This window comes from Mastigoproctus giganteus, chromosome 9, assembly GCF_048544385.1.
Source record: "Mastigoproctus giganteus isolate SK-2022 chromosome 9, ASM4854438v1, whole genome shotgun sequence".
Taxonomy (NCBI): Eukaryota; Metazoa; Arthropoda; class Arachnida; order Uropygi; family Thelyphonidae; genus Mastigoproctus; species Mastigoproctus giganteus.
The window spans coordinates 41862272-41885730 of NC_143583.1; the positions used below are offsets into that span (position 1 = coordinate 41862272).

A 23459-nucleotide genomic window follows, 5' to 3' on the forward strand; every position below is an offset into this window, starting at 1 on the left:
CATTTAGCATGCTAAGTAATTCCTAATTGGTGTCTGATTTTCATGCAAAATGCTGATCTATTCATTTGGAATTATGAAGTGAATAACCCAAGGTCACTTTTTTTTTGCATTTTTTTAACTGGCTAAAAAGAAGACTAAGGACCAGATCAGTGATTAATAGATTATCATCAGTGTTTGAGAACATCTATCTGGTATCCTCATTTAGTAGATATCCTCAATGACAATATCACGCAAAGCTTTACACTTGAACATGTAGATGTAATTCTTGAATTTTCTTTGCCATATCCCTTTCTGCATAATTTGTCTAGGTTAATCTTTAATGTTTGAGATGCTGACTATTTAAAAAAGGAGTATTCAAAATGAAAAGTCCCACGAATTGAAGTTGAGGATTATTTCATTTTCCTAACAATTTCTAGATTGTCACATATTGTTGTTAAGCATATTGACCACAGAACACACACTTTTTATAGACATTATATATAATGTCTATAAAAAGTCATTAGGTGCATCAGCAACTAAGACATTGTTGTCTTAGTTGCTGATGCATCTAAAACCCTACAACAACAACAATATTGCTGTTAGGTCAAGAATATCAAGTTTTTTTTTGTGTGTTTCAAAAGAATAGTTAGATTATTCTCTACAAGAAGTTGAATCTATGAGATGGTTTCAATGCTGGATTGGAAAATCACTGTGGATTATTCAGAACCACTGCCTCATTTCAGCCATTTCCTGATCTAGTATTCAGTGTTCAAATGTTTTATGACATAACATTTGGTCAGGATTGCCATGTTATAGCAGCATCTTGTTACTGCAGTAAAGATCTCTAAACATATTTGAATGCATTTGACATAACATTTCATTTATTGCTTCTGTCTGTTATTGTATAATAGTATAGATATTTGCCAAAATATTTCCTTTGACATCAAAGAAGAGCTATTGAAAGGATAATGGTCGACCTTCTTGTTTACAAAATTTGATTGGAACTTCACTGTCTGCTCCATCCAGTTTTGTGGCCAACTGCTCTTCATTCTTCTTGTACATTTTTGAATTCTACAAAATTTCTAATCAGCTCAGCAGATCTCTCTGTTTGGAAATTGAGTTGAGAAATCTTTGAAGATTACTAGCACATTCTATCCACATTTTCTTGTAGCAGCAGCAGCAGGTCAAGGTCCTCTGATTCATTCTAGGATGTATTACTACCTCAAACAGTTTTGAACAGTTAAAGGATCATCCTCACTTGCATTTCTACATAATGCTAGGAGCCAATTTCATAGGTAAAAATGAAATTTTTCTCACTAATAGAGTGTCATTGTTACTGAATAGAGCAGTCCTTTTGAGAATACAAAACAAGGTGATAAGCTATAGGCAGTTGTTTATAAAACGTCCAGTGTGCTGGAGTAGCTTGTGACCTCGGAATTTTTACTTTGTGGAACAATTTCACATTGAAGTTAAAAATATCTACCACTATTTTATTTATATTTACATATTGCACACAACTTATTCATGAACAGTTATTAATTTAACTTTCTTACCCTATCAGTTTTTAATGCAATATTTTTCTGTTTGTATATTAAAAATAATTTTAGCAATATAAGTTTTGTAGATTGTTATATAGTCCAAAACAATTTAATGCAATTAAAGTTTACAAAAATTGCTCACATTACAAACATAAAAAATTCATTAATGCGAGTAGCATTTTTTTATAACTTTTATCAGATTAAATTGTTTTCTTTAATGCAGAGTAAGTGCTTTCCATTTCTATAAAATTAATTTTACAAGCAAAAAGTATTTAAAAGAGATTAAGTACCTTTGCACTTTCTTCAAAAAGTGCACAGACCATTGATAACTACAGAGATTAGTATATTGGCTGCCAAAAACAATTAGTGAAGCTGTAAATGCCTCTGGCCACCTTTTGGACTGTATCAGAATATAATTTTTTTTATTTAAATTAAAATATAAGAAAAAAATAGAAATATTAGAAATACAATCTTTTTTTTTTTTTTTTTTTTTTTTTTACCCCACCATGTTAAATAATAATAGTGAATATCAACTTTCTGCGTTCTCTACAAATAGACAAACCCAGTTGAAGAACATTTTAAACTGAGGAATAAAAAGTAAACCAAAATATCAACAAATCAGCATAGAATACCTTACAATGTATTATACAGCATACAGGTATTCTTTACAAATGTTATATAAAAATATAGTAATATGTGATATTATATTTTGCATATTATGTTTTTTAACTGTATAAGCATAGCATTAGTCACATTACTAAAAGATGGCACACCAATATGGCATTAATAACAAGACCTTTATTAATTATGACAATAAAGATGTTGATGGTAATATCATCCGATCTATTGATGCAGCATTTTAAAACAACTGATAATTTTATTTCTTTTGCAGATTCAGGCAATTTTAACAGATGAAACAGCCATAGAACAGCTACAGAAAAAAGGTCCTCACAGACCTAGGAAACCAAAAATAGCACTTTTGAGTGAAGTGTGTGGACGAGGTAATATTTTAAAGACATATCTCACTTCATTGAAATAATTTTTACCGAAATAAAATTCAGTTAATATAATTTGACAGTCTGACGTTTTTGAAAAATACTAAAATATAGTCTGAACTGTCTATAATGTATGTTCCTATAATGACTTAATTACAGTTAAGGCCATTATTAGGAAAACAAATAAACAGGAATACAAATAATAATAAAAAAAAATAAAAAAAAACACTTAACCCACAAGCTAATATAATATACTAATGCACCAGTTTATTTTGCATTAGTATGCTATACAAGTTTGATGGTTAATAGTTCATTATAAGGTTTCCTGTAAAAATCTTCTGATAAACTTTGTATATTGAAACAATATCTCCCTGTAACAAAATTTTGGCTGTGAGCTTTGTTCAGGATTTTCTTATTGCAGCAGATAAGTACAGTAGACACTTGCTAATCTGGTTACAGTTAATCTGGATGTTGGCTAATCCGAATCGAAATACGAAAAATTCTGTTCACAGGTGGGTCTATACTTTGAAAGACACACTGAATGGAAGACAGATGAGTCACTCTGACTGCAGAGTGAGATGGAAAATACATTACATTGTCTTGTATGTTGTTCAGTCTTGTTGTTGACTCCAAGTCAGACAAGTTATTGCTTATATTGTTTCATTTGCTTGCTTCTTTATACGTATATGTGTACATAAGTTAACATATTTTGTATGTTATGGGTTTATATAATTGTTGGCTAAACCACAACACCATTGCCTTGTCATGGTCCTTGTGTGTAGACTGTTTCATTGTTTTTCTGATAGTCATGCCTTTAACGCTATCAGATGTTCCTGCAAAATGTAATAGTTTCTTTTTTTTTTTTTTTATGATGTCGCGTATGGTTTGGTTACTAACATTATACTGGTTCATTAAAGATTTAATCGATGCACAGTTTTCAAACTTTTGAATAATTTCAAGTTTTTGTTCAATTGAAAGCACAACTCTTTTGCATTTACCCATCATTTTCATGATTTATAAACAAAAAAAATTTACTAAAAAAAAAAAATTTCAATACTCCTGACATAAGGAAATAAACTAAACATTTGTTCCCTATCCATTGTATTTTTTTTGAGCGGTGGGTGTGAAGACAGCAGGGGTTGCGGGATAATAGGTACATTTATCTGCAAATCAGGACTTTATAACGCCACTTCTTATCACTTATTTACCACTTGCAAAACATCTGTTTATTACTTGAATTTTATGATTTCCAGTGGATATATATATTTTTTTACTTTGGAGTCTTGAAGTGTCCCGGTTAATCCAGTCCCAGTAAATCGAGAGTCTGCTGTTACAACTTCTGAGTCTTCTATCGATGGTTAAATGTATTGTCTTTTTATAGTTTTTAAATAACTATCAGCACTACCTCTATCATTAAATTTTCTATTTATGTGTTAGTTTTTTTTTTTGCCTTTTAAGGATATCTTTTGCTTCACTAATTCGGATATTGCTTAATCTGGATGACCTCTCCCCCAAATTAACCTGAATTAGTGAGGGTTTACTGTATGTGAATTACTGTCCAGTCCAAGAAGCATAATTTCTTTGTTCAATAAGAAAATGCATATTTGAAAATAAGGGTGAAAATTCTGTTGGTAGCCTGCTTTCCCACGACGTACTCATTGGTCTGAATCACTCTGTTAATCAGTTTAACATATGGTTTTATAGTCTATTACATGGGTGACACAAAGCCATTAGAAAGAGACTCAGAGAGGACATAAGAAGATTTAACACAAGAAAAGTAGAACAAGCATTAAGGGAAAACAAAGGAATTAAATCAGCAGCCATGAGCAGTAATACAGAAAGACAAATGATACCGAAACTGAAGAATAGCGATGGTGTACTTATAAACAGCAGAGAAGGCATAATTCAAATAGCAGAAGACTACTATAGAGAATTATATAAGGAGCAGGGGAATGATGCCAGCAGTGGGGAAGATGGATTGCAAAGAAGCAACACATACAACATACCCCAATATTCTTCCTGATGAGGTAGAACATGCATTGAAGAAAATGAAGAATCAGAAAGCTCCGGGGGAAGATGAAGTTACTGTAGAGTTGTTAAAATTGGGAGGAAGAGACATAACACAAAAACTGGCAGGGCTCTTCACAAAGTGCATTAGAAAAGGTGTGACACCTAAGCAGTGGAATAATGCAATCATAGTTTTGCTGCATAAGAAAGGAGATAAATCAGAAATTGGAAATTATAGACCAATTAGCTTGTTATTCCACATCTACAAGTTGTTCACAAGGGTCATTACTAACAGATTAGAAAGAATACTTGATGAGAATCAACCGAAAGAGCAAGCTGGCTTTAGGACAGGATTCTCAACTATGATTCACCTTCATGTAATATCACAGCTAATGGAGAAAGGAAATGAATATAAAACACCATTATGCCTGGCATTTGTGGATTATGAAAAGGCATTTGACTCCATACAGCATAAGGCAATGTTTCGGACACTGGAAAGACAAGGCATTGATACCCCATATATTATGATTTTGAAGAAAATATATGAGAGTGCTACCTCCTTTATTAGACTAGACAAAGACAGTAGGAAATTTAAAATTGAGAAAGGAGTTCAACAAGGAGACACAATATCTCTGAAGCTGTTTACTGCTGCCCTTGAGGAAGCTTTCAGAAGATTAGACTGGTCGCAGAAAGGAGTCAATGTGAACGGAGAGTACCTAAACCATTTACGATTTGCAGATGACATTGTGCAGATCCCAACGAATTAGAGGAAAATCTTAATCAGTTATGCACAGCTAGTAAGGATTTTGGACTAAAGATGAATATGGCTAAAACAAAAGTAATGATGAATAAGTATGCCACAGAAAGGGAAATAATGATTGAAGGAGCAGTAATTGAAAAGGTGGAGTCATATACTTATCTGGGACAAGTCATTAGCTGTAATAATGATAAATGGCTGGAAGTCAAGAGAAGAATAAATTTTGGATGGATAGCATTCAGGAAATATAGTCACATACTGAAGAGCAATGTCCCAGTTTGTCTGAAACGTAAAATAATGAACCAATGTATACTCCCCACCATGACTTATGGAAGTGAAACTTGGGCACTCACCAAAAGAATGGAAGAGAAGCTGAGAACTACACAGCGAAGAATGGAACGAATCATATTGGGAATCAGACTGTTAGATAAGAAGAGAAACACATGGATTAGGCAACAAACTCAAGTAAAGGACATTCTTACCAAAACTAAAGAACTAAAATGGTCTCTGGCAGGACACATAGCTCGAAGACATGATGACAGATGTCCATCTGTCATCATGTCTTCGATGACAATAACAGAATGATCCAAGAGGAGCTAGAAGAAAACCTGGAAGACAAAGGCGGAGATGGATAGATGAAATTTATGAGTTTGTGGGTAGTAAATGGATGGCCAGTGCTCAAAACAGAAGGAACTGGAAAGTTGCTGGAGAGGCCTTCATCCTGCAGTGGATTGAAAATGGCTGATGATGACATGGGTGACCAACTGAATTTGTGATGCGATCTACTTTTTTTCTCCAAAATGTGCCATGGTCTACCATCTCAAGAATTTCATTGCACATGGTTAAAAAAGTTAATCAACACATATTGAAAAATGTTTATAAATTTTAAAATTAAATACAATTCAGAATTCTTATTTTAAATTCATACATATTTAAATTTTTAACTTATGTGAAGTTTGTGTCTTCATGTCATTGCCATGCTTTCAAAATTGGGGATATAATTTGATAAGGCCAACCATAAAGAATCTTCTGTATGCAAGTCCAGTAAGAGTAGAGCGATTCTTCGTCGTTGTTTGTTTAAAATACGAAAAGGCAGGTTCACATAGACATGTGGAACGGCGCCTCCGTAGCCAGGTGGGAAGGAGCAGCAGTGCGTAGCACACGCTTCTTGATTAGACCGGGGTTCGAGCCCGTCACCACCAAATACGGAGGGTGCGGAAAGGTCAGGGAATGACCACCGCATATCCCAGAGCAATATGGCCTTAGTTGCTAATGCTCCTAAAAACCAAATAACAACAACATGTGGAACCAAAACAGAAATTTAAAAGTTGTCTGCATTTTTTTTACATTTGGATACTTTTCTCGGCAAACATACACCGATCAGCCAAAACATTATGACCACCTACCTAATATGATATTGGTCTGCCACGTGCAGCCAAAACAGCTTGTACCTGGCGAGGCGTGGATGCTATGAGATTTGTAAATGTGTCTTGTGGTAAAAGGTAAAGTGCAGCCATTATCAACCCACTGCAGGATGGAAGTCTCCTCAACAATTCATGCTGAGAGAAAATGGACCATAATCTGCCACGCTGGTCCAGTGCGGATTGGCAGATTGACTGTATTCAGCAGTCAGGGGCTTGAACCCCGGTCTACTCAAAGAGCGTGTGCTGCTGCACTCCTGCTTCTGACCAACTCGGCTACGAACATCTTGCGGTATTTGGTACCAACACATAATCAGCAGATCCTTAACTCCTGTAAGGGCTGTTTTTGAGACACTGCTGGTCGGAGTTGCTGTTCCAGCACAAACCACAGATGCTCAATGGGATTGATGTCTGAGGAATTTGGAGACCAGCGCAATACCTGGAAGTCTTCCTTGTGTTCCACGAACCAGTCTTGAACAATCTGGGTGGTGTGGCATGCTGCATTATCCTGCTGAAAGATGGCGCCACCAGAGAGGAAGACCATTGCCATGAAAGGATGTACCTGGTAAGCAGTGATGTTTAGGTAGGTGGTAGATGTCAGAGTGCTCGGCACATGGATGACTGGACCCAGGGTATCCCAGCAGAATATCACCCGAAGCATGACACCACTGCCACCGGCTTGTTTTCATCCCACGGTGCATCCGGGCTCCATAACTTCCCCAGGTAAATGATGCACGCATACCTGGCTGTCTATGTTGTGCAACAAGAAATGTGATTCATCGGACCAGATGACCTTCCAATCACTTAAGGTCCAGTTTCAATGCTCGCGTGCCCCTTGTAGGCGCTGTTGCCGGTGAACCGTGATTAACATGGACACTTGGAGTGGCCTACAGCTATGCCGCCCCATTTTCAGCAAGGTTCGATGTACTGTGTGTTGTGACACATTACTCCTGTCTCCAGCATTCCAATTACCATGGCGTGTTGTGCCACAGTCACCTTCTGTTGTCATGTGCCATCTGGGAGAACTTCCGCTCGCCTTGAGCATTGATGAGCCATGGTCATCCAACACCTCTCCGGTGGTTCATGGGTTCCCCTTCCTCGAACCACTTTCAGTAGGTACTAACCATGACTGACCGTGAGCACCCCCACCAGCCATGCTGTTTTGGATATGCTCTGACCCAGTTGTCGGCCATTACAATTTGGCCTTTGTCAAACTATCTTAAGTCTGCTGCCTTTCCCATCTGAAGAACAAGAGTAACACTAATTATCGGAGCTCGGTATCAGGTGTTTTTTATACTGTGTCCCTACCTGCGCACCCGCCGTAGTTCACCTGCAGTTGCTTCGATTTGCATAACGACTTGCTGGTCATAATGTTTTGGATCATCGGTGTATTTCCAAGTCTTTTTCTGATGATCTGGCTTCTAGGAAATCATTTTGCAATGTAATAATTTCATTTTCAAGTAATATTTTCTCCATATAAAAAATCTCAATGATTTTTTTTTTCTGCAATTTGTTTCGTATCCAAGTCAACATTAAATGGATAAAAAATATATTGAACAATGTAGCTTATCTTGATTATTTGCAAAATGATTGAATTTTTTTCCTTTGAGATCCTTAGCCATTGCCAAAAATCGATATTTATTTTCAAAAATACTACTAATCATGTCACTACATTTTTATTTTTTCCTTGTAATTCCAAATTCACTTCATCGCTAAAATTTGCCAAAAAAGCCAGATCATACAACCACTCCATACCTTGTAGCTGCTGATAATCAGCTCCCCTTTGACGAACAACTTTTTAAATTTCATTCAGCAAATTTTGAAATCTCTGTAGAAACTTACTCTGACTCAGCCACCTCACATCTGTGTGTAATATCAGATCTGGTTCATTTATATCGATTTGCATTTTGAAAAGTCTCCTTTGAAGAGAGGAATTTAAGCGCGATAACGGTTGAAATATCAGCGCCGGCCCCTATTTTTTGATTGTACTCTGATGGAATTCACAATTTTGAAAGCTATGTCCATAACACTTTTAGTATTTAATCTTTTGCTGGCTAACACTTGTTGGTGGATGATACAGTGGTAACTGAAAAAATCTGGGAATTTATCATCCTTTTGGCACAATGCAATGAATACATTAAGATGCCCCATTATTGCTTTAACTCCACCTGTTGTTATTGATACAAGCGTAAATAGTAGTAATTTAATTTCAATAAAATTTTTAAATGCGTTAAATATATCAAAACCTCTAGTTCTTTCTTTTGATGATACCATACCCAGCAGTTTTTCTCTAGTGGCAGAATCATCGAAACCGTAGAAAGAAAAATGAGCAATTGAGGTGTATCACTGACGTCTGTACATTCATCCAGTTGTAAAGAAAAGGATAACACAATTAGCAATATGAGCATGCAATTGTTTGCCCACATTTTTACTAATTTTTTTCGATGTGTCCCATCACAGTATTTCAAGATAATTGCAGATCTTGAAGAGCACTTTTAATTTCATTTTTGTTCTTAACATTTTCGAAAAGAGAACCTGCTATTCCTAAAAATGCATTTTTTTGCAAGAAGATGACTCACTTTAAATGATGCTACAGTTACTGCTTTAGATTGTAAATTAGGTGTCGTGAAGGAATTTTGTGTGTGAATCTGGATTTAAGTTCTTTTAATTTATTTTTTCTATGGTCACTATTAGATGGAAAATCCGATTGGTATTTACCATGGAGTGTTGAGGTGCCTTTCTAAATTTCCTATTTTGGGTATAGCCACGGGAGCATTGCAAATCAAACAATAACATTTTTCTTTTATCATTACAAAAAAGTATTCTGGTTCCCACTCTTGATGAAAATTATACGTTTTACTCTTTTTCGTAGTATTCATTTTAAATCAAAGGGTATTAAATTAATGTATAAGTACTGCCCAGTTATTAATATTAAGTAAGCTAAATATGAATTTGACACAAACTATGCTCTTCACGATGTAACTTCGTGAATTTACACAAGAGCCCCTAGCTGGCTGTGCGGCAACAAGAGTAGTCACGTTGTTCAATGGATATGTAATAAGCATATGCAGTGGGGCACATAATAATAACAATGTTTAGATTTTGACTAATCTATTTTTATATATATTTAAATTCAACGTGATCGACCGAAATTTAAGCAGCGATCGACCTGTTTGCCACCCCGGTCTATTACACCCACCTGTCATATTAATGAGTTGAATCCATAATATAATTGCTTTTATGACATATTCCTACTGGGTGAATATGTAATTATAATTACATGTTCACCGTTAGGTCTTTTTGATCCTCTTTGCAAAGTCTCTCCACTCTCTGTCCCGTAGACTTTCTGTTTCTGCTGCATGCCTTTTCTATAGATACTTCCTGTGCACTGTTCTTCTGAATCGGCTTCTATAACACCCCACCCCCTTCTCTTCCAAACCTGAACCATTTCTTGAACAGCTGCAACAAGTCAGCATCCTTTTACTGTTCAACTTCCATTTTCTATAACAACTTCCCTTCACATGTATTTCCTGAAAATTTCAATCTACAGAAATTTAAGCATAATGTCAACTATTCCCTGTTTCATCTTCTCAACATTCAATACACTCATGGTACTGAATACTATAGGTTCTTATACCTTTCATGTGTGTTAGTTGTCTGATGGCACCAGGGGTTTCCCCCATCTCTGCATATACCTTTAATATTTGAGATTTTTTAAAAAAAAGAAAGAAAGAGGGGGAAAAAGAAGGAAAAAGTTATATATAAAGTATGTATTTACTGATATCTAAACCTCTACATAAAAGTTGTTAATACTGCTTTAGCAATAGATGCCTATAGAAACTGATACATCTCTGTTTTAATCTGCATACTACAGGTAATTTACTCATTAGATAACTTTATACTGTTGATCTGTTGAAATAATATGCCATTTTTTAATTTTGCTTTTTATTTAGTACGAGCATTTTTATATAGGACAACATACTTCTTTGACAAACAACTTATTTATAGTTTTCAGACTTTCATAAATATGTTATTTTATCCTAATTCTGTTTCTTTCTGGTGAGTTTTATGTATATGAAAATTGATATGGTGGCTATTCTAGAAGAAGGAACACTGATTATTCCATGAAAGTAATGTGGAAAATTAATGCTACAATTTCTTTCAAGTTTTATTTCTGTTACCTGAATACCAAGTTACCCTAACAATAAAAATAAAATAAGAAAAACAAAAGCAGCGCTCTCCCTCAGCATTTCAAATGCACGATTCCCTGCCCAAGATGCACCCTCATTAGCATTAATAGAGATATACGATGCAAGAAAGCAAGCTTATAAAGCATCACCCAAAAAAAACCCCTCACACTTCACCCCTTCATTCGTTCCAAATGTCCAGCTCAGCCTTAAATTTATTTAGGCTATCAACTTCCACAACAAAAGATGGAAGTCTGTTCCACCAATCAGCCAGCTGCCTGCTGGCTAAAGGCAAATTTCTGCACATCTGTTCTACAACTGTCTTTCCTCAATCTGAATCTATACTCCCTTCAGGTTCTTAATCTGAGCATGAGGAAGAATCCCATCAGCATTCAGCTTGCTCAATCCATTCAAGGCCTTATACACCTCAGTCAGATCACCTCACAGGTGTCTACTCCTCCAGGTCCTGCAATTTGCAGAACTTAAACCTTTCTTGGTAAGAGCACTCTTTTGTTCCCCCTCACCAATCTTGTTGCCCTTCTTTGTGCTTGTTCTAGCAGCTCTACATCCTTCCTAAAATGAGGCCTCCAGACCTGCACACAGTATTCTAGGTAAGGCCTGACCTTTGCCTTGTACAATGGGATAATCACCTCCCTGTCCCTACTAGCAAAACTCCTATATATATCATTGACAAGACTCCATGACCTGCACTGGCAGCCCATCTGCACTGCTCAGTGAATTTCATATTTGACTGCACAGTTACCCCTAAGTATTTTTCACTTTCCACTTCCCTGAGTGTAGAACCACACAGTTGGTATGTTTCTCTTGGGTTATTGCTACCCATGTGCAATACTTTGCATTTATCAATGTTAAACTTCAATTGCCATTTCTCAGCCCATTTGCTCAACTTATCTAGATAAAGTTGGAGTAGCATACTGTCGTTAACAACCCTGCCAACCTTTGTATCACTGCAAACTTGGACATTAATCCTGATATACCTTCATCAATATCATTGATGAATACACAAAACAACAATTGGCCCAGCACCAAACCCTGGGGAACTCCACTAATAACATTTGTCCACGAAGAGCAGTGTCCGTTGATTGCCACTCTGTCGTCTCTCACTCAACCATCCCTTTATCCATTGTAGCAACTTACCCTTAATGCCATACCTCTCCAGTTTGTACAGCAGTCTTCTATGTGCAATGATATCAAAAGCTTTCCTGAAATCCAAGTACAGTTCATTCCGGTTATTTGGGACACATCGGGACTAGTGCATTTTGGCCCGATTAAGCAGTTGCCCCAATTATTCGAAGTTTCACGTAAATAGTTAAAAATACAACGTACCCCCTCCCTTTACAATTGGTTCACTGTACAATCAAATCATGTTACGATGAACTCAACATAGTAAAGTACCGTTCACTATCCTTTACAATTGGTTCACTGTACAATCAAATCATGTTACGATGAACTCAACATAGTAAAGTACCGTTCACTATATGATGTGCAGTAAGCACTGGTCATTGTGATCACATTAGTGAATTGAATTTTAATTCTATTAAACAGCAATTCTAATTACCGAAAATAGGAGGAATATTATCCACAGGCTATAAAAGCAAAGATATATTAAGCACAAATTTACCCTTTATTACCTTACCAATGGAACTAATGAGACTTGTTACAGAGAAGAAAATGCATGGGATGCATATAAATTATCAAGCAACTCAGAAGCCTATGGCAGATATAAGCTAGTCTGTAATCAGGTCATAAAAGAGGTTAGGCAGGCGAAGGCAGATTACGAGAAATCCTTGGCAAAAGATGCTAAGAAAAACAGCAAGGATTTCTTTACTTATATAAACTCTAAAAGGAAGGGGATGAATCTGATTGGTTCACTTGACATCGATGGATCGACTGTTGATGATCCTGCTCAGATAGCAAACAAACTGAATGAGTATTTTGCATCTACATTCACACATGAGGAATTATTAAGGTTTGAAAATGGCAGAAGGTTATCAAATTGTAGCAGGATACTTTTTTAATAACATACACGTATAAGTTATAAATCCAGTTTAATGTAAGAATACAAATATATATACTAACAGTAGCTTTCGAGACTGGCGTGTCTCTTCATCAACTGACATTCAAATACAAAATACAACGGATAAGTGCAATGAGCTGAGTGAGGCACGTTAATCATGCGTCATTGTTGTTGCTGTATGCCTTTGGATTGTTTACTATGTTGAGTGACTAGCCATAGGCGGTAGCGAAAGTGTCGTGAGTGGTCTACTATTTCAAAGTCACGTTTGGGGTCAAGATCGTGGTTGGTGGCCCAAAAATGTTCCGCGACCGCGGACTGGTCAGTTTCGGCAAGCCGGATTGTTCTGTCGTGTTCCGTAAGGCGATCTTGGAGACGCCTTGATGTTTCTCCTATGTAGCAACTGTTACAGTCTCTACAAGTGATGTGATATACTACATTGCTGCGTAAGACAGGTGTGACAGGGGTCTTCACACTGGAGACAAGTGAACGTAGGTTCCTGCAGGGTAACTACACGCATTTGATGTTGTAATTTCTAAGGACCTTTGAGATCCTTCCTGACACGCCTGGTTAATAGGGAATGTAGGCGGACGATATACCGACTTGGTTCGGTGGTCTTGGGTTGGATGTGAGTTCTTCTGCCAGTAATAGGCATCTGCTTAGCACATGGGATGGATAACCACATTTGGTTAGGTTCTTCACACGGTAACGAGATCTTCACATGGGAGATCTCGTTATGCCTAATTGTATCAGTGCTGGAATGGCTCCAAGCCCCGGAGAATAGTGTGCGGGCAGTGCTATTGAGATGGCTTGGTGCGTAGCCGGATCTGTAGTTAGTGAATTGACCGCACCACATAGGTTTGCGGTATACTGAAGTTTCTAGATGTGGGCCTACGCAATGCACTAGGACATCCAGGAACAGGAACGTACCGTTCACCTCTGACTCTATAGTAAACTTGATGAAATTAGATAGGGAGTTGAGGTATTCCAGTAGTGCTGTTTCAGAGCCACGTGGTATTACAGTAAAAATATCATCAACATATCTACACCATGTTGTAATAGGTGTAGGTGGGTTCCGGTGTATCTGCTCCTCTAGATCTTCCATGGCGATGTTGGCTACTACAGAACTAACAGGGACATCCATAGCAGTGCCATGTACCTGCTGGTAGACTGAATCCTCAAAAGTGAAGATGCTGCTTGATAAGCATAGGTTGAGAGCGGTACAGATGTCATCAATGGATAGTGATGTCCTGGATTGGAGGCTTAAGTCGTTCTCGAGGAGCCTTCTGGTGCAGTGCATGGCCTGTTGGATGGGATTGAAGTGAATAAAGAAATCACATCAAATGATGCCATGACAGTGTTGTCAGGGATTGAAAGGTCCTTAATGAGGTGGATGAATTCACTGCTATTTTTAACGGTGTGCGAGGTATTACCTATAAGAGGTGAGAGGAGGCACGCGATATGCTTGGACAGTTCATACGTTGGGGCACTGCAGCATGACACTATTGGTCTGAGGGGAATACCCGGTTTGTGGATCTTTGGTAATCCATAGAATTGCGGTAGTTGGCAGCCAGTAGCACGTAGAAGACGCTGAGTTGTAGTTGAGATCTTATCTTTAAACCATGTGTGGACGAGTTTATTGACATGTGTCTCTAGACGTTTCAAGACCTTAATGGGTGGATCAGATAGAGGTTCATATACGTTTGGGTCTAGTAGTAGGGCCAGGGCTTTCTCTCGATAAGTTGATCGGTCTAACACAACGGTCCGGCGCCCTTTATCCGCAGGAAGTACAACGATGGAGTTGTCTTTTCTTATAGATGATAGGGTGGCATGTTGACGATGGTTAAGGTTTGAGTAAGTTTTCCGAGTGCTGCGGAGGATTGCGGCAGTCCTGAAACTGATCTCGTTGGCAGTTTCTTCGGGAAGGTTGGTAATACTGGCTTCTATACCCATAGCGAGCTGTGTAAATGGAGGTTTGGATGGTATGACGGCAAATTTCATGCCGTTGGATAAGACATTCAGCTGTTCGATGGATAGTTGTTTGCTGCTTAAGTTCAAGACGAAGGAAGTTGTATCACGTGAACGTGTGCTCGCCTTTAAGGAGTTAGCTTCTATGCTTAAGTTTATGAATTTGCGTTGTTTGCGTAAACGGTAGGTATCAGAGATCTGATTAGCCCGATGACAGATGGTATGTATAAGGTTCGTAAATATGATAGGCGAGACCTTACCTTGTAGATGTTGTAACAGTCTGGACTTGTTGTAGTCAGCGCTCTTATATTTGTATTCTTACATTAAACTGGAATTATAACTTATACGTGTATGTTATTAAAAAACCATAGACCCCAGTACACCAAGCCCATTCGTTACTAGCAGGATATTTAATGATTTTGTAATAACTGAGAGCAAAGTGGAAGAGAAATTATTGAAGTTAAACATAAGAAAAGCACCTGGGGTGGATGAGATCTATCCAGTTATATTAAAGGAGACGGCAAAGCAACTAAGCAAACCCTTAGCCATAATTATGAGAGCATCATTGGACTACGGACTGGGGATGTGAAAATGTATCCCCAATTCACAAAGGGGGATCGAAGGGTGACACGAGTAATTACAGACCAGTTAGTTTAACTTCTGTTCCGAGTAAAATAATGGAGTCACTGGTTAAAGATGCATTGCAGGATCATCTAGACAAGACTGCAGCAATAATTCAGACACAGCATGGGTTTGTTAAGGGAAAGTCTAGTCTGGCAAATTTGATAGGATATTATGATGTGGTTACAAAGGAACTGGATGCAAAAAATAATTTTGATATCATATATTTGGATTTCAGGAAAGCTTTTGACACTGTTGCGCATGGAAGACTATTGTACAAATTGGAGCAGAATGGTATTAAGGGTAAGTTGCTACAATGGATAAAAGGATGGTTAAGTGGGAGAAGACAGAGGGTGGTAATCAATGGGTGCTGCTCTTCGTGGACTAATGTTATTAGTGGAGTCCCACAGGGTTCGGTGTTGGATCCTCTGTTGTTTTGTATATTTATCAATGATATTGATGAAGGTATATCAGGCTTAATGTCGAAGTTTGCAAATGATACAAAGGTTGGCAGGGTTGTTAATGACAGTAATGGCAGTGTGCTACTGCAACAGGATCTAGATAATTTGGGCAGATGGGCTAAGAAGTGGCAACTGAAGTTTAACCTTGACAAATGCAAAGTACTACATATGGATAGAAGTAACCCCAGAGAAACGTTCCAACTGTGCGGTACTACACTTAAGGTGGTAGAAAATGAAAAAGACCTGGGAGTAATTGTGCAGTCAGATATGAAGTTTTCTGAGCAATGCAGACAGGCTGCCAGGGCATGGAGTTTTGTCAATGATATATAGGAATTTAGCAGGGAGAAGGAGGTGATTGTCCCTCTGTATAAGGCAATGGTCCGGCCACGCCTTGAGTACTGCATACAGGTCTGGAGGCCTCATTTTAGGAAGGATGTAGATTTACTTGAGCATGTACAGAGAAGGGCAACAAGATTGGTGAGGGGAATGAAGGGATCCGCTTACTAAGAGAGGCTTAAGTTCTGCAAATTGCAGTGGCTGGAGACTAGGCACCTGCGCCGTGATCTGATTGAGGTGTATAAGGCCTTGAATGGGTTGAGCACGCTGAATTCTGATGGGATCCTTCCACTTGTTCAGATTACAAACCTAAGGGGACCATAAATTCAAATTAAGAAAGGACAGATGTAGAATAGATGTGCGGAAATTTGCCTTTAGCCAGCGGGTGGTTAATTGCTGGAACAAACTTCCATCTGTCGTTGTGGAAGTTGATAGGTTGAATAAATTTAAGGAGGAACTGGACAGGCATTTGGAGGGAATGGTGTGATTTTTTTTTTTTTTTTTTTGATGATGCTGCATAAGCTCATACACTTGCTTTCTTGCATCACATGCCACTAGTACTACTACTACTACTAATTAAATGATACGTGATAATCGGAATAATTAATACGTATTGTAATATGTACATACGAGCTAGTTGACATTTCTGTTCACCTACATTTGTGGGTTGGGGTTAAAATTTAAAACAGTAAAAAGATAAGCAATCAATAACAAAGAACACGGCACACACAAATTGCCAGTAACACAATATGCGCAAGTGAGAATGGAGTAACAAGTTACAAAGCTTTAAAAATAGGAATGAAGAGAAGATCTGAAAATTAATTTTTTTATATGATTGAAGATTTCATGGAAGTGTAAACACATTTCACCATAATAACCCACAGAATTCCAGCTGTTGGTATTATCGCAAATTCAATAAGATCGAGTTTACTGTCCATTTATGATAGATTTCACTATTATAAAAGCCCAATAAACAGGTGACTGCTAATTGTTTTATGGTTGTGACCTCCAGAATTTCAACCGAACCATGTGGTACCGCTGGAGACAATCGTAGGGTAATCTCCAGTGCTGCGGTCTCCTGCCCTGATTAAACGTCATTCTGTCCCAATTAAGCGAAGTAAACCCTGACTATTTTCTCGATTGGTTTCTGTTTTTTAAGATTTGCCCCACATAAACGGCTGCTCTGATTAACCAGTAGCTCAAATAACCAGAATCCACTGCATATGATATCAAAATTATTTTTGGCATCCAATTCCTTTGTGACCACATCATAGTATCCAATCGATTGGTCAGACAAGACCTCCCTTTAACAAACCCATGCTGTGTCTTAACTATTACTGCAGTTTTGTCTAGATGATCCTACAATGCTTCTTTAACCAGTGACACTATTATTTTCCCCGGAACTCAAGTTAAACTAACAGGTGTATAGTTATTGTGTCACCTTTTGAACCCCTTTGTGAATTGGTGATATATTTGCATGCCTCCAGTCCATGGTACCTCCCTTGAGTCCAAGGAAGCTCTCATAATTATGGCTAAGAGTTTGCTTACTTCCTTTGCTGCTTCCTTTAATATAACTGGAAAGATCCTGTCCACCCCAGTTGCCTTTCTTATGTTTAAATTCAACAATTTCTCCTCCACTTTACCCTCAGTTATTACAAAATCACTTAGCTCTCTGTTAGAGTTTGATAAACTTCTGGCATCCCACTCATTGAATAATTTCTCATGTGCGTGCAAAATACTCATTCAGTTTATCAGCTAACTGAGCATGATCATCAATAGTCATCCCATCTATGTTAAGCGGTCCAATCTGATTCATCCCTCTCCTTGTAGAGTTTATATAAGTAAAGAACTCTTCGCTGTTTTTCTTTGGATCCTTTGCCAAAGATTTCTCGTAATCTGCCTTCACCTGCCTAACCTCCTTTGTGACTTGATTACAGACAGACTAGCTTATATCTGCTGTAATCTTCTGTGTCACCTCATAATTTATATGCATCCCATACATTTTTATTTTCTGCCACGAGCCTCATTAATTCATCTGACATCCATTTAGGCCTAAACCTTGAACAGTATTTCTTAGTTGTAATGAAAAGCCTAGTAGCCTCCAAGATTAAGTCCCTGATGGCTTACCATTTAGAATTTAACGTTGGTAACATCATCAGTTGATCCCACTGTACAGAATTTAAAAACTGTCTGAGACCCCCTGTAGTCACCTTTACGAAAGCAAAAGTCCTTTCCTTTAGTCATGTCCACCACCGGAAAAGTGCCACTTCCACAATAAATGAAATTAAATAAAGATAGGGAACACACAAGCACAACTTCTTCAGAGGAACATCAGATCTTGTTAACTCTAAAAGCAATTCAAACGGCTGGCATTCTTGTTTAAACCATAGAGTGGTGGCCAAGGCATATATTATGTTTTTGAATTTAGTTTGTTATATACTTTTTTCATTCTGTATTTGGATCATATAAGGAGTTCTGTTGACTTTTGGACAGAAGTCAACAACTGAAATATGGCCACTTTCTGAAGTGGAATATCACTGCTCCAGAAAGGAAATGAGAAACTGCCACAGCAGTGTGACTATACTCTGAAGCAAAAATAATTTAAATTGTAAAATACTAATTATTGAGCCTCGTTACAGTCCTCTTGTCAGAGGGCAACATTGGCTGTGGAACTGCATTTCAAATGTTAAACAAATCAGTGTATATAGTGCAACTGAAAGATATTCTGTATAGATTGGAGATGTATATAAAGATTCTGTATATAAGTATAGATTGGTGATGATACAGCTCACTGGGCTGCCCATAGGGGTATCTATGGTTTGTTGGTAAACTGTTTTACTGTCGAAAATGTAGTTGTTGGAAATGCACAAATTGAGCAGATTATTCCAATATATAGGTTTGCAGTCTATTATACGTTTGTATTTATTATACAGTTTAGGACAAGCTTCAAATTGGCTTGATCTATGCTTGTAAATAGGCTATTGAAGTCAAAGGTTTGTATATGGGATATATTGTGCCTATGTAAGGCATTTATAATAGGGATAGTGTTGTTGATAATCTTGCTGTCTGGCAAGGTGTTAATGATAGGTTTCAGTAGTTGCTCTAAGGTTTTGCCAGGTTTGTATGCATAACTGCTCTTGCATGAAGCAGTGAATCTGAAACCTATTGGATTCTTATGGAACTTTGTTATGGAAAACTATAATTATTAATACTAAGTTTTAGTTTTTTGTAGATGGCTATTAGCTTTTTTGTTATGATATTGCTATTGTTTGTCACTGGCTTATATGTATCACTAGAATTGAGTTCAGTATTTAATGTATGAAAGTACAAAGCTTTACATATGAAAGCATAATTACTAGCGACTTTGTCCACGGGGGTAATAATAAATTGGTCATGTAGCTCTGATAATTGTTTTTTACTTATGGATATATTGCAGTTGATAGTGGTTAGTGGAGATCCCGTGAGGCATTAAGGCTTTGTAATTATTTATTAGATTTGATGACACAGTATTTATCCACATGCGGAAAACTTCAATAGGTGTGTTGTATTTATCGGCAAGCATGAAGCAGTAGTTAAGGAGGTCATGATGTAACTGCTTTTTGAATGTGGTTAGTCTGGTTTTTTTAAACAACCTGAATTTGTATCCATAAGAAAGAATGTTCCTCAGTTCCTGGTATGGTGTAATCTCCAGGTTACCGGTTATAATATGCCCTTGATGGGGATTAATGTACGGCTGTAGTTCTGCCTTGTGGCAAATGCATGTGTTGGTGTCTAATTCTACTTTGTCCATATTGGTAGCAAGGGATTTGTAATTGCAGGCAAGAAGGCTGAATGGTTTATCATATCTGATGTTTTGGCAGTTGGCTGGAAGGAGGTCGGCGTGCAAGTTAATGCAATGGTTTATATTGATGCGATCTATAGTGGTGTTCTGAAATTTTAATATAATGGTAAAATACTCCTTATTAATATTATTATTTATAGGGTTTAGTTTAAATTTACAAATGTCAAATAGCAGGTGGAATAGGTGCCTAGTTTCGAATTCATAACTGTTGACAAATTTAAATAGTGCTTTTAGAACACTATGTTTCATACTGAAGGGCAGGTTATGTTTATGCTACGCCTCTATGTCCTTGTTGTCCCAATTGATTATAGTCTGGGCAAAGCTACCTAGTTTGTAATAATTTGAATTATTATTTCTTGGTTAGCATTTTTTGTGGCGTCTTGGTTTGCTTACCCATTTGAAATTTCTAATAAATACAGAGGTTTTCTATAGAGCTGGTAATGATACTATGGCTAAATTTGTTGTTTAGGCCATAAGGATACAGTGTCTTAAGTTTCAGCATAAACATTTCTTCCTGTCTGTTTCTTAAAGCAGGGTCAAGTGTATGGGCTAAGATGGAGATGTAAATATTAGAGAAGCAATGCTTCTGGAAATGTTTGTGTATTCTATTTCATTTTCCTGTTTGCCATGGTTTTTACCGTTATTGTAGTTGCTGATGTCGGATCTATGAAGGTTAAGTCTTAGATGCAGTTTGTTACTGGTTTGGCCAACATACTTTACATTGCAAGTACGGCAAGTGATGAGGTATACCCCGTTGCTATACTTGTAGCATGTTTGGTAAATGTTGTCTATCCATATACAAGTTCAATATACATAGTGCAAATAATAAATCAGTAGATGAAGTGAACATAATAATAAATTAATAAATCAAAAAGTTCAATAAACGTGGTGAAAATAAATTCAGACAAGGACGAGGAAATAAAATTCCTGAGCATAGTATTAATTCAAAATTAAGTTTCACTTCAGGAAATAAAAGCTTATAAAGCAAAGTTACCGATATGAAGAAAGAAATGTAAAAAATTAGGTTTCAAGAAGGAGAAATATAAGCTAATAAGACGAATATACCAATATAAAGCAAGAAATATTGGCTAATAAGGCAAAGGTACCGATATAAAGAAGTGTGAAAAAAGATGTAAACCGTAATTACAACGTGTAGTTCTGTTGCCTGTCATATGGAAAGTATAAGGATTTTATAGAAAGTCATTCGAGGTAGCGTGAGCAAAACCTAGACATGACTTGTAGTTAACATGTTTTAAAGGAACTAATGTTTTAAGATATTATTAATAATAATAATGGTTTATGGACCTGAGACACTGCTGTATGCAGAAAGTACCCAATGACCATAATTGTTGCATAAGTTCGTAGTCCTGAAAGGCAACATGCTAATGTTACAGTACTCCAGGTGTTTAGGTATTCCAAATAGTCTAGGACAGTGGTTTCCATTCAGCATGATCTAACACATTGATGTGCTGTGGGAGTAGGAAAAACTTCATTGAGTTCAATGGCAGTCACTATTTACATGTGCTGTGAATATTCATTGTTTAACTTCAAGTGTGACTTAAGATTGGGAACCACTGGCCTAGAGGATCATAAGCTGCTTACTACTGATCTAGTGAAGGTTATTTTCTTGAGAATTCATCAACTAAGGAATGGTTACTTATAATTTAACCTTGTTGTATAATTTTATAGCTGAAGGCTTAAAGTACTGTCTTTTAATTCATTAAAATTCTATAGCAAAAGCTTATCTCTCAGTACTCACCTCTTAAAATCCTTATCATTTAAATTCCATAGGAAATGAAAGTGAAAAAATTAACTAAATAAGTAAAATTAAGATCATGGGGAAGAAGTGCACTGTTTTTTCCCTGGTTGTCATTTATAAAACTGCATAAAAGGAAATATGATGTAAAATCAATAACCAAGAGTCTAACTTAGGACTTTTCGATGCATTCATCATCAGTTGGTTATAAGGTACATGTGAAGGGGATTCTTTTATAGTAGTTCTAACCCCCATGATGCATTGCATTACACACGTGGAAATCTTAGGTGTGTTAGGCACCATATTGACGAAAGATTGGTGGGTAATTTCATGTTTAGGATTCTGTGTGATGCGATTTTTGTTGGAACCATTCTATTGCTAAAGCTTCATACTGAAGTATTCAGTGATTAGAAAACTTAGAGTGATTGCAGAGTCTATTAGTGGATTATGATTAAAGGATTGTGCATGCTGTCTGAGTTCAGTGCCAGATTAAAATCGAACCAATCTGGCACTGAACTCACACAGCATGCACAATCCTTTAATCATAATCCACTAATAGACTCTGCAGTCACTCTAAGTTAAGTGTATTAGTGCTTACTGGTATTAGGATTATGCAGATTAACGGTCAGCATTCTAGAGCAGTATTGGACGAAATTCGAGTGTCTGCTGAGCAAAATGCTATTGATATTATTGCAATTCAAGAGCCTTATACTGTTAAAGTGCAACCTGGATATACTCCAAAGGTAACGGGATTTCCACTCACTGCCCGTATAATTCAACCGGTCTCTGAGGAACTTAAAACATGTATTGTGGTGTTAAATAATCAGCTCGATATCACTATAATCAATGGTTTATGCAATAGAACAGCTACTTGTATTTTGGTTACATATTTGAATTTGAATTTTTATTTAATTTCTCTATATTGTCCTCCCTCAGAAGATTTTAATTTATCCTTGAATTATCTAGAAACAACTTTAAATTTCTTGGGTCCACAGAATGTCATAATAACTTCTGACGTAAATGCTAAATCTCCAATCTGGTTCAGTAATGGAAGCGATCGTCGTGGTCATATGTTGGAGGAGGCGCCTCCGTAGCCAGGTGGGAAGGAGTAGCACACGCTTCTTGATTAAACCGGGGTTTGAGCCCGTCACCACCAAATACGGAGGATGCAGAAAGGTCAGGGAATGACCACCACATAACCCGGAGCAATATGGCCTTAGTTGCTAATTCTCCTTAAAAAACCAAACAACAACAATGTTGGAGGAATTTATTATTAATAACAGCTTAAATGTAATAAACCTACCTCAAGTAGTAACAACTTTTTCCAGCTCTGTTGGAGAATCAAATATTGATGTGACATTAACTAATTTTCATTTTAAAGCAGTTGTTCGTGATTGGGTGGTGATTACTGATTGGACAAGAAGTGATCATCGGGTTCTATTTTTTGTTGTTACTGATTTTTCTAAACCTGGAGATCAATTTCTACTACAGCCAGCTTTAGTTAGATTTTCCATAAATCATATAAACTGGGAATTATTTGACTCCTCCATTTCTGCA

At 37.0% G+C, this 23459-nt stretch overlaps 1 protein-coding gene across 1 annotated transcript in view; it reads left to right on the forward strand.

Moving 5' to 3' along the window:
* Dnz1 (DNZDHHC/NEW1 zinc finger protein 11) overlaps positions 1-23459 on the forward strand; it is a 115053-nt gene that overhangs the window by 79183 nt on the left and 12411 nt on the right. The window contains exon 7 of the mRNA XM_090381350.1: positions 2410-2518. Within this exon, the coding sequence (XP_090237476.1) occupies positions 2410-2518 (109 nt within the window). The remainder of the gene's footprint in view (positions 1-2409; positions 2519-23459) is intronic.